The 12,043-nt window shown below is 41.6% G+C and overlaps 1 protein-coding gene across 2 annotated transcripts in view; it reads right to left on the reverse strand.

The window, feature by feature from the left end:
- The window catches only part of fig4a (FIG4 phosphoinositide 5-phosphatase a), a 104,836-nt gene that overhangs the window by 5,829 nt on the left and 86,964 nt on the right, over positions 1-12,043 (reverse strand). For both annotated transcript variants that reach the window (XM_021600720.2, XM_036976023.1), the window contains 2 exons: positions 10,707-10,792; positions 4,429-4,503 (listed from right to left, as the gene is read on the reverse strand). In XM_021600720.2, coding sequence (XP_021456395.1) covers positions 4,429-4,503; positions 10,707-10,792 — 161 coding nt within the window. The remainder of the gene's footprint in view (positions 1-4,428; positions 4,504-10,706; positions 10,793-12,043) is intronic.

Consider the following 12,043-nt stretch of genomic DNA (forward strand, 5'->3'; position numbering starts at 1 on the left):
GATGTGACTGTGGAGGTGTGATTGCGTGAACCCATTAAGAAGTCTAATGCCACACAGACACACACAACAGAGCCCTCAAACTCAGTTCCACTGCTTTGTTTCCCCATTGTTCCCCTCTAATCAGGGACTGATTTAGACCTGGGACACCAGGTGGGTGCAATTAATGTTCAGGTAGAACCAGCAGGTTCCGGACCTCGTAGGGTAAGAGTTGAATACCCTGGACCAGAGGATTGCAGGATTTTAGGGTGCTACAACCCAATCGGCTTGTCCACTAGATCTAACAGGCAGTAGTGATGGGTGGGGGGATAGATACATGTACACATATTTTGAGAACCTTGTTCACCTTGTTAATTAGGAAGCCAATTTGTTTTCCATGACTGAACAAAACGTTCTCATGGCTTCTCTTGTTCCTCTGCAGCAGACATATGGTGAGAAATATGTTTGGAACATCGACTTACAATAAATATAGAATCATGAGAATCGCAATACATATAGAATCATGAGAATCGCAATAAATATAGAATCATGAGAATCGCAATAAATATAGAATCATGAGAATCGCAATAAATATAGAATCATGAGAATCGCAATAAATATAGAATCATGAGAATCGCAATACATATAGAATCATGAGAATCGCAATACATATAGAATCGGTGCCAAAGTATCGTGCCTTCTGTTCAGGACAACTCTGAGTATCCATGTAACTGTGGATTAAATATGATATGAATTGCAGATTTGGAATCACGGGTGTGTGGTGTGCTTTTATGACATTAAATCTGTATTTAATATAACCCTTACCGACTCGTCTTTTAAAACACAGACTCCTCACGACATGTCGCCTTCCACATTTACCTCACTCAGACAACAACAAACATACAAATGTAGGCCCATTAGTGGGAGGGCTGCGGGCATGTTCTTGTTGAGAGTGGTTCTCAAGTTTAAAACGACTGTCAGTCAAAAGATATACAAGTGTGCTTGCTTCATTTCCTCAAGCCGAGAACATGAGCGCTGATGTCCCATATAGCATGTAACTGTACAGCTACTGCGTTCCAATTTAGGCACTTATCAATGAGAAAATCAGCCATTTTCAACCCGTATATGGGATGACGGGTGTTGTGAGTGGAAAGGGCTACTGGAAGAGGAAATTAAATTAGGATAAATGTGATCAAGATTGTACTGGGAGTCTGTGAGTGTAGAGTCTGTCCTCATGTAATATTATCCCCTCCATGCCTAAGTCAATGGGTGAGACAGGTCTCAAGGGGGATGAGGCTGTGGATGGAGGGAGTGGGGTGCCAGGGAAGGAGGGGGAGATGGATAGAAAGCAAACACAAGGATACAGTGTTTTGCCCATCCCTCTCTCCCAATTTCCCCCTGCAATTTCTCAAGCAAGAATTTTGCTACGACTGTCTGGTAGTGATCTGAGTGGGGCGGGGAAAAACTGAAAACTACCTGCTATTGGCAGAGAGGTTTGGAATCCTCTTTCTTATGGGTCTATTAACTAGTGGTGATGTCACCAGGCAGGTCAAAACTCCATCCCACCAACAAAGGCTGACATTTCAGGGGGTCTTTACAAACAGCTCTTACACTAAAAGGGCTTTAGCATAAAGCATTAGCATTTAGTATAAAAAACAGAACATCTAATTCTTCACTGCACTGGGCCTTAAAAAAAATACAGTTGAAGTCAGAAGTTTACATCCACTTAGGCTGGAGTCATTAAAATCATTTTTCAACCACTCCACAAATGTCTTGTTATCAAACTATAGTTTTGGCAAGTCTGTTAGGACATCTTCTTTGTGACTGACAACAACCACCGAAGCCAATGCCTGTTCACACCGCAATCATCCAGAAGGCGAGTTAAGTACAGGTGCATCAAAGCTGGAACCGAGAGATTGAGAAACAGCTTCTATCTCAAGGCCATCAGACTGCTAAACAGCCATCACTAACTCCGAGAGGCTGACCACATTGAGACTCGATCACTGGACACTTTAATAAATGGATCACTAGTCACTTTAAACAATGCCACTTTAATAATGTTTACATATCTTACATTACTCATATCACATGTACAGTTGAAGTCGGAAGTTTACATACGCTTAGTTTGGAGTCATTAAAAGTTTTGGCAAGCCGGTTAGAACATCTACTTTATGCATGACACAAGTCATTTTTCCAACAATTGTTTACAGACAGATTATTTCACTTATAATTCACTGCATCACAATTCCAGTGGGTCAGAAGTTTACATACACTAAGTTGACTGTGCCTTTAAACAGCTTGGAAAATTCCCGAAAATTATGATGCCATGGCTTCAGAAGCTTCTGATAGGCTAATTGACATAATTTGAGTCAATTGGAGGTGTACCTGTGGATGTATTTCAAGGCCTACCTTCAAACTCAGTGCCTCTTTGCTTGACATCATGGGAAAATCAAAAGAAATCAGCCAAGACCTCAGAAAAAAAATTGTAGATCTCCACAAGAGAAATTTCCAAACGGCTGAAGGTACTACTACGTTCATCTGTACAAACAATAGTACCGAAGTATAAACACGATGGGAACATGCAGCCGTCATACCACTCAGGAAGGAGATGCATTCTGTCTCCTAGAGACAGACGTATTTGGTGCGAAAAGTGCAAATCAATCCCAGAAAAACAGCAAAGGACCTTGTGAAGATGCTGGAGGAAACAGGTACAAAAGTATCTATATCCACAGTAAAACGACATAACCTGAAAGGCCGCTCAGCAAGAAAGAAGCCACTGCTCCAAAACCGCCATAAAAAAGCCAGACTACGGTCTGCAACTGCACATGGTGACAAATATCCTACTTTTTGGAGAAATGTCCTCTGGTCTGATTAAATAAAAATAGAACTGTTTGGCCATAATGACCATTGTTATGTTTGGAGGAAAAAGGGGGAGGCTTGCAAGCCGAAGACCACCATCCCAACCGTGAAGCACGGGGGTGGCAGCATCATGTTGTGGGTATGCTTTGCTGCAGGAGGGACTGGTGCACCTCACAAAATAGATGGCTTCATGAGGGAGGAAAATTATGTGGATGTATTGAAGCAACATCTCAATACATCAGTCAGGAAGTTAAAGCTTGGTCGAAAATGGGTCTTCCAAATGGACAATGACCACAAGCATACTTCCAAAGTTGTGGCAAAATGGCTTAAGGACAACAAAGTCAAGGTATTGGAGTGGCCATCACAAAGCCCTGACCTCAATCCTATAGAAAATGTGTGGGCAGAACTGAAAAAGCGTGTGCGAGCAAGGAGGCCAACAAACCTGACTCAGTAACACCAGCTCTGTCAGGAGGAATGGGCCAACATTCACCCAACTTATTGTGGAAAGCTTGTGGAAGGCTACTGGAAACATTGGACCCAAGTTAAACAATTTAAAGGCAATGCTACCAAATACTAATTGAGTGTATGTAAACTTCTGACCCACTGGGAATGTGATGAAAGAAATCAAATCTGAAATGTCACATTCTTACAATAAAGTGGTGATCTTAACTGACCTAAGACAGGGATTTGTTTTGAGGAATTGTAAAAACTGAGTTTAAATGTATTTGGCTAAGGTGTATGTAAACTTCCGACTTCAACTGTATGTATGAAAAGTTGTAAAACATTATCCTAAATATAAAACCATCAACTTGGTTACCATTGGTACTTAATATGAGTTGTCAGTATATAAATATAATACATATATTTTGTACATACTTTTATTTACTATGTCATGTCTTTGTTGTAAATGTTTTGGTGCCAAACTGGTGGCAGTGGTGAAAAATGTCAATAGTTGGAAAAGTTAATTAAAAATAATTACATTGTTGATCAGATGCTTTTTTTAATCAATTAGGCAATAACCATATGGTCTATCCACTAGAAACTCATGGACAATATCGACACAGATATAAAAGTGAATACTATATCAACTTTTTTTTTTGTCAAAGTATAAATGACTAAAGTTACCATAGATGAACTGTTAATTACCAATATTAGCAGAGATTCCAGTAACTTTAGTAAATTACCAGTAGCTTTGCAACCCTATTCCCAGGAGACTGTTGTTCATAAGCTTTTATAAGATGGTGTGTGTGTGTGTGCGTGCGTAGCGCACATTGCTTTAACATGTGTTGGAGTGCTGGCACTTCTAAACCCCCGGTTCACAGTGCACTTGGGTGGGTCAGAAGGACACGGGAGCGAGAGGCTACCACTGATGAGAGAATACCACTGAGGAGGATAGAGGGAGGGGATAGACAATAATAAGAAGAGAGAAATTGTGGAGAGGCAGGCAGCACAAGTCCACAAGCCCCTTTGGGACCACTTAGAAAGGAATGTGTTATTACATTTTTTCCAGTCGTCTGAAAAGGCCTGTATCCATCTGTTCATTAGAATAGTATTAGACAGTGTACTTGTTTGTGTGTTAAACGCTCAACTTACACGTTGATGGCGTTCTCCAGGACTGAGGGTTCGGTTCTCTCCAACTTGTGCTGGTTCTGACCCAGATAGGCAAACCTGCAGAACAACACACACACAGTCAGTGTTTAAACAGCTGATCACCACGGAGACCCAAACATCACCAAACATTTCAGATAACGTAAGTAGCATCACACCTCTTTTTTTTTTAGACACCACTGTATCAAATATTTAACATTGAATTAGGAAAGTATGTGGACGCCTGCTCGTCAAACATCTCATTCCAAACTAAAAGTAACATTGAAAAATAGTAATCAATATATAGAAAAACACAGAATCCCAAACAATGTTCATAAATCTGAGTTGATATTTCTGGAAGGCCAGCATCTTGGAGTCGCCTCGTTACTGTTGACGTTGAGACTGGTGTTTTGTGGGTACTATTTAGTGAAGCTGCCAGTTGAGGACTCGTGAGGCGTCTGTTTCTCAAACTAGACACTAATGTACTTGTCCCTCTTGCTCAGTTGTGCATCGGGGCCTCCCACTCCTCTTTCTATTCTGGTTAGAGCCAGTTTGCACGGTTCTGTGAAGGGAGTAGTACAGAGCGTTGTACAAGATCTCGTGCCTGCATCTAGCTTATCTAGGGTGTAATCATTAGTCCAACAGTTGCAAACAAGAGTTTCTATTGACAAATTCAGGTTTTTATCCCCGTTTCGTTTGCATCCGTTTAAGAAACGTTTATCAACAGAAATCGATGGAATGAAGACACCCCTGATCACACAAACAGTTCACATTGTATTCCTTCTTGCCTCTATGCACTCTCGTCTCACCTTTTCCCTTCGTTTGTAGACTTCAATGAACAACACTTCAGCTGTATGTGACCAGGCGAAAGAAAACTTTCCAAGCCAAACCATCTCATAACCACTACACACAGCCTACATAGTTGTCCCCATATTAGCTAAAGTAACGTCCTAGTCAACATAGCTAATAGGACTAACTCATTCGTAAACCTGCTACATTCATACAGTAACGTTACAGTGTACAGTCACAGTAAGCAGTTACACCGGCAGGCTCCAGCGGCAATACATTAATAAAATCAAAAGCCCACCTTGACTTGGAAGAGTTCCAGTGTTGGATAGTCATAGGCAGCAAGCTAACATAGCATCCCTCTCTGTTTGAGCCAGGTGTTTGAGTAACTAAACTAGCCAGCTGCATTTGCTAGCTAAGTGAAACTGAAAAAATAAAAAAAGTACAGAATCTCGCATGCTTCTCCTTCATTTTTGAAGAAATGAATTTGTTGAAAACTGTTCAACTATTGTCTCTCTCTCTCTTTGAGTCAACTACTCACCATATTTGATGCAGTGCTACTTAGCTGTAGCTTATGCTTTCAGTACTAGATTCATTATCTGATCCTTTGATTGGGTGGACATTTCAGTTCATGCTGCAAAAGCTCTGATAGGTTGGAGGACATCCTCTGGAAGTTGTCATAATTACTGTGTAAGTCTATGGAAGGGTGTGAGAACCAAGAGCTTCTTAGGTTTTGTATTGAAGTCAATGTACCAAAAGGAGGAGGGAAACTAGCTGTCTTCTGGCTACACCATGGTGCTACCCTACAGAGTGCTGTTGAGGCTACTGAAGACATTCATTGCAAAACAATGTGTTTTAATCAATTATTTGGTGACATTAATATATTTAGTATAGTTTTATCTAAAAAAGATCACTTTTTCAATGTTTTAACATTTATATTTTCACGAAATTCACTGAGGGTGGTCCTCCCGTTCCTCCTCTGAGGAGCCTCCACTGGTTAAGGTAAAAGCAAGGTGACGTATAACCAATAATTATCTTCATACAATAGTTCCCAGTACTATACAATGGCTGTGTTCAGTTCCTCCAAAATGTGATATCTGAGTGACCGGGGTACAGAAGGACACAGGAACAAAGGACAGTATGACAAACAGCACCTATAAATACAGGGCTGTGAGGGGAGAGCGAGAAACACACAACTTTATTGTTCCCCTGGCCTGATTAATCTCTCCATTTCTGTGGTTCCATCAGGACGCCCCACAGGTAGGGAGACGTGAGTGTGTGTGTGTGTTCTGGTGGGATTAAGCTCCAAGGGTCTTCAAAGGCCCAACACACACACTTAGTTGTTCATTGAGGAAGAGATGGCCGTAGCTAACCTGAGGTACCCCTCTGTGTCCTGAGTTCCATCCCTACACTGATGGCCACTATAGTATAGGCTGCCATAACACATGGTGAAAAGCTCGGATGATGAGAGCAGAACTATACTTCTGAAGGGGGATTATAGATATGATCATTCAGTACATATTAATGAGCCATTCATTGTATGTGTCCTACAGGCACAGTATGTACAGTGCCTTCAGAAAGAATTCACACCCCTCGACTTTTTCCACATTTTGTCGTTACAGCCTGAATTCAAAATTGATTACATTTAGATTTTTGTGTCACTGGCCTAGACACAACACCCCATAATGTCAAAGTGGAATCGTGTTTTTAGAAATGTTTAGAAATGTACAAAAAGCTGAAATGTCTTGAGTCAATAAGTATTAAACTGCTCTGTTATTGCAAGACTAAATAAGTTCAGGAGTAAAAATGTGCTTAACAAGTCACATTAGTTGCATGGACTCACTCTGTGTGCAATAATAGTGCTTCACATGTTTTTTGAATTAATCCCTCTTCACACCACACAGAATTATCTATAAGGTCCCTCAGTTGAGCACTGAATTTCAACCACAGAGTCAACCACAAGGACCAGGAAGGTTTTCCAAATTCTTGCAAAGAAGGGCATCTATTGGTAGATGGGTAAAACATGCATCCTGTTTGCAACAAGACACTAAAGTGATACTACAAAAAATGCTGCAAAGCAATTCAGTTTTGTCCTGAATACAAAGTGTTATGTTAGGGGCAAATCCAATACAACACATTACTGAGTACCACTTTCCATATTTACAAGCATAGTGGTGGCTGCATCATGTTATGGGTATGCTTGTAATCTTTAAGGACTATCTATGCACAGGCAAAATCCTACAGGAAAGCCTGGTTCAGTCTGTTTCCACCAGACACTAGGAGATTATTTACCTTTCATTAACCAAAAACATAAGGCCAACTCTACACTGGCGTTGCTTACCAAGAAGGCAGTGAATGTTCCGGAGTGGTCGAGATCCAGTTTTTACTTAAGTCTACTTGAAAATCGATGGAAAGACCTGAAAATGGCTGTTTAGCAAAGATCAACAACCAATTTGACAGAGCTCTAACCATTTTTTACTGTGAACACTGAGGTTGTACCCACTAAGTTTATTTTAACAGTGGTCAAGTAGCCTACTGTGGCTATTTGATCATAATGTAGGTATAGCAGAGTGGCCTACCATAAAAACCATCCAACAACATTTTAACATGGAAATAGCTGTTATCGTTCAGCCTACAGAAGTAGCCAATGTGTGTTGTTCAGTTTAGGCCTACATTCCATGAGACTGTTGAAAAAAACAAGCCGAGCTTGACATTAACCTGTTCATCCACTTGTCCTTCAGACAAGGTGACACAAAATGTTGTTGTTTGATGCAAGAAACCACTTTACAAATAAAATGCAGCATTATTCCCATACCATTATTACAGGGAATCAGACAAATTATGTTATCTTCTACCTATTGGCTACTTAGCTTATTGAAGCCTGTCTCAAAATACAACACACACAAAAAAGCTCTGTACCTGACTCGCTTTTCAAAAATGTCTAGAAATGCACACGTTTTGTGCTCTTGTAGGAAGCAATCACTCCCCCATTGCTGACTACAAATTATTTAGAACTGGGCTATTAACTCACTAACCAGCAAAGGATATGAACTAAATGTACAAATGTGTACACGTCTCTACATGTAGCTAGCACTTTGATCTCAAAACACCTTATTTCCACAAGTATTCAGATTTTTTTACTATGTGACTCAAAATTGAGCTCAGGTGCATCCTGTTTCCATTGATCATCCTTGAGATGTTTCTACAACTTGATTGGAGTCCACCTGTGGTCAATTCAATTAATTGGACATGATTTGGAAAGTGTATAACATTAGCTGTGAGTGTTCATCACTACTCGTTTGATTATATGTGAATGAGGAGCTGAGAGACTGTGTACAGCCGTGGCCAAAAGTTTTGAGAATGACACAAATATGAATTTTCACAAAGTTTGCTGCTTCAGTGTCTTTAGATATTTTTGTCAGATGTTACTATGGAATATTGAATTATAATTACAAGCATTTTATAAGGGTCAAAGGCTTTTTCAAGACCTCTGCAATCCGCCCTGGCATGCTGTCAATTAACTTCTGGGCCACATCCTGACTGATGGCAGCCCATTCTTGCATAATCAATGCTTGGAGTTAGTCAGAATTTGTGGGTTTTTGTTTGTCCACCCGCCTCTTGAGGATTAACCACAAGTTCTCAATGGGATTAAGGTCTGGGGAGTTTCCTGGCCATGGACCCAAAATTCCCCGAGCCACTTAGTTATCACTTTTGCCTTATGGCAAGGTGCTCCATCATGCTGGAAAAGGCATTTTTCGTCACCAAACTGTTCCTGGATGGTTGGGAGAAGTTGCTCTTGGAGGATGTGTTGGTACCATTCTTTATTCATGGCTGTGTTCTTAGCCAAAATTGTGAGTGAGCCCACTCCCTTGGCTGAGAAGTAACCGCAAACATGAATGGTCTCAGGATGCTTTACTGTTGGCATGACTCAGGACTGATGGTAGCGCTCACCTTGTCTTCTCCAGACAAGCTTTTTTCCAGATGCCCCAAACAATCAGAAAGGGGATTCATCAGAGAAAATGACTTTACCCCAGTCCTCAGCAGTCCAATTCCTGTACCTTTTGCAGAATATCAGGCTGATGTTTTTTCCTGGAGAGATGTGGCTTCTTTGCTGCCCTTCCTGACACCAGGCCATCCTCCAAAATTCTTCACCTCACTTTGCATGCAGATGCACTCACACCTGCCTGCTGCCATTCCTGAGCAAGCTCTGTACTGGTGGTGCCCCGATCCCGCAGCTGAATCAACTTTAGGAGAAGGTCCTGGCGCTTGCTGGACTTCCTTGGGTGCCCTGAAGCCTTCTTCACAACAATTGAACCGCTCTCCTTGAAGTTCTTGATGATCCGATAAATGGTTGATTTAGGTGCAATCTTACTGTAAGCAATATCCTTGCCTGTGAAGCTTTTTTTGTGCAAAGCAATGATGACGGCACGTGTTTCCTTGCAGGTAACCATGGTTGACAGAGGAAGAACAATGATTCCAAGCACCACCCTCCTTTTGAAGCTTCCAGTCTGTTATTCGAACTCAATCAGCATGACAGAGTGATCTCCAGTCTTGTCCTCGTCAACACTCACACCTGTGTTAACGAGAGAATCAACTGGTCCTTTTGTGGCAGGGCTGAAATGCAGTGGAAATGTTTTTGGGGATCCAGTTCATTTGCATGGCAAAGTGGGACTTTGCAATTAATTGCAATTCATCTGATCACTCTTCATAACATTCTGGAGTATATGCAAATTACCATCATACAAACTGAGGCAGCCGGCTTTGAAAATGAATATTCTCAAAACTTTTGACCACAACTGTAGACAGTGTCACACCTTGATGCACTTAGCGAGAATTATTCTAATGACTTACAATCCTTATTGTAATGCGCACCAATGAACAACATTGTGTTCAAGAACAAATGGATTTGTTTCAGCGTGTTTTAGGGGCAAAATGGTTTTAATTGAAGGGTTTGGGTGTTATGGTTTTATTGTCACATATGCCGGATAGGTGCAGTGAAATTTGTTGTTTTACAAGGTCAGCCATAGTAGTAGGATTCCCTGGAGTAAATTATGTTTAAGTGCCTTGCTCAACGGGTATATGGACAGATTTTTCACCTGGTCATGAGGTCATTAGTGTGCGGTTCTCCAGTTGACAGAGTCCATTTAGAACATCACCCTAATAGTGACTATGGGACGGCCTGTACCCGTCTTCAGGACAGGATGTCTTCTATTATCAACCGTCCAGAGAAAAGGATCAGAATCAGACTGGCTGATCATCAGTTCCGTTTGTCTCACAGGGGACCACTTTCATAACGAAACGAGTCTCCGTCATGATTAGACGTTTGGGCAGTTTTGTGTCAGTAGGTCAGAAGCTCACAGGGGTTGAAATGCAATACTCAGTGTGACAGCAGTGTGAAGATCGATCTTTACGGCATACAGTCAATCATCAAACACCTGACTCAGTCTCACATGATGCGTGGAAGCCCCTCGTTTTCATGGTGTGTGTGTGTGTCTCACCTCTCATATATGAGCATGTCCTCCTCGGCAGGGAGCGCGGCCAGGTTGAGTCCATAGGTTTCTCTCATGGACTGTTGCAGGAAGTCCTGTGTGGGGGCAAGGGTCAAATGTTAGGGGTCAAAAGGTTAGAGGTAACAGTGAGGAGTGGGATGAAAGGAGACAAACAAACAGTATGAAATCATCCTGAACAACTCCGACTAGACCTCCTCAAGCGCTCTCCAACTGTACTGTGCAACTGTTCAGATTGTACCCCCTTCCTCTAACCAGGGACCAAACCTGAGGAGAACATATCAACACATCCTCCCCTCCTGAGAAACACTAGACGTGGGAAGTGTAGTTTACTGTGGGAGGTGTGCTTTGTAGTCCGCAGGGAGAAAATAGATGGCTTTTCAGCAAACACAAAGCCACATAGGAAAACTACAGACTGGAACGCCTGTGATTGTCACCACAAGAGACTAGAGTGAGAATGAATACGAACAACAATAAAGGTGAAGTGTACATCCATCTTCTGTCCCTACATAACGTGGATGGTCCAGCGGTGGTTTAAGTAACAGCAGTAGCCTTTCAAGCACTTATCTCCTCTGAGATGATGGGACAGCTCTATGTCCAACACAAAACATAGCATTTCCATTCAAAGGCTATGGATTCAATCTGGCACCATGGTTTGTGCCCAAGACGAGAGAACTGGAGGGAGGTGGCCGGATACAACAAAATACAAGAGAGTGAAGCTTTGCAAACACACACACAGAAACAAACTCTCACACGCACACACACACACAGAGGGGGAATATGGAATTAGTGTGTCTAATTATACAGCAAGCAGAAAGGTAATGATCAGATGTTTAAATATTTGATCAGTTGTGTTTTTCTGGCGCCATAGCAATCCATTCTCTGGGACAGGCTCGCACGCAGCGACACGTGTGTGTATGTGCAGACACGTGAGCTAACCGCTAACCTTCTATCCCAAAATATTCATGACCCCCTCCCCGCTACCCACTCCAGATCCAAGAAGAGGCAGAAAACATATGAGGGAAGCATGTTATAAATGAAGCCTGAGGGAGAAAACGTATAGCTGAGGGAAGCATGTTATAAATTAAGCCTGAGGGAGAAAACAGTACTGGGGTTAATGGATATTTACAAAAATCTATATTTTATTCAATGTTTTTTTGCCTCTCGTTGTCAAAAGCAATCAGTGTGGTTGTTACTGGGGATGTGAGGATGAGTGAATCTGGCAAGAAAGACTGGGAGGGGAGAGGATGAATCAGAAAACAGAAAGCAGCATGTGAATTAACATATAAAGGTGTATGGACATTAAAAGCATGTGAATTAACATAAAG

The sequence above is a fragment of the Oncorhynchus mykiss genome, chromosome 4, assembly GCF_013265735.2.
Source record: "Oncorhynchus mykiss isolate Arlee chromosome 4, USDA_OmykA_1.1, whole genome shotgun sequence".
Classification (NCBI taxonomy): Eukaryota; Metazoa; Chordata; class Actinopteri; order Salmoniformes; family Salmonidae; genus Oncorhynchus; species Oncorhynchus mykiss.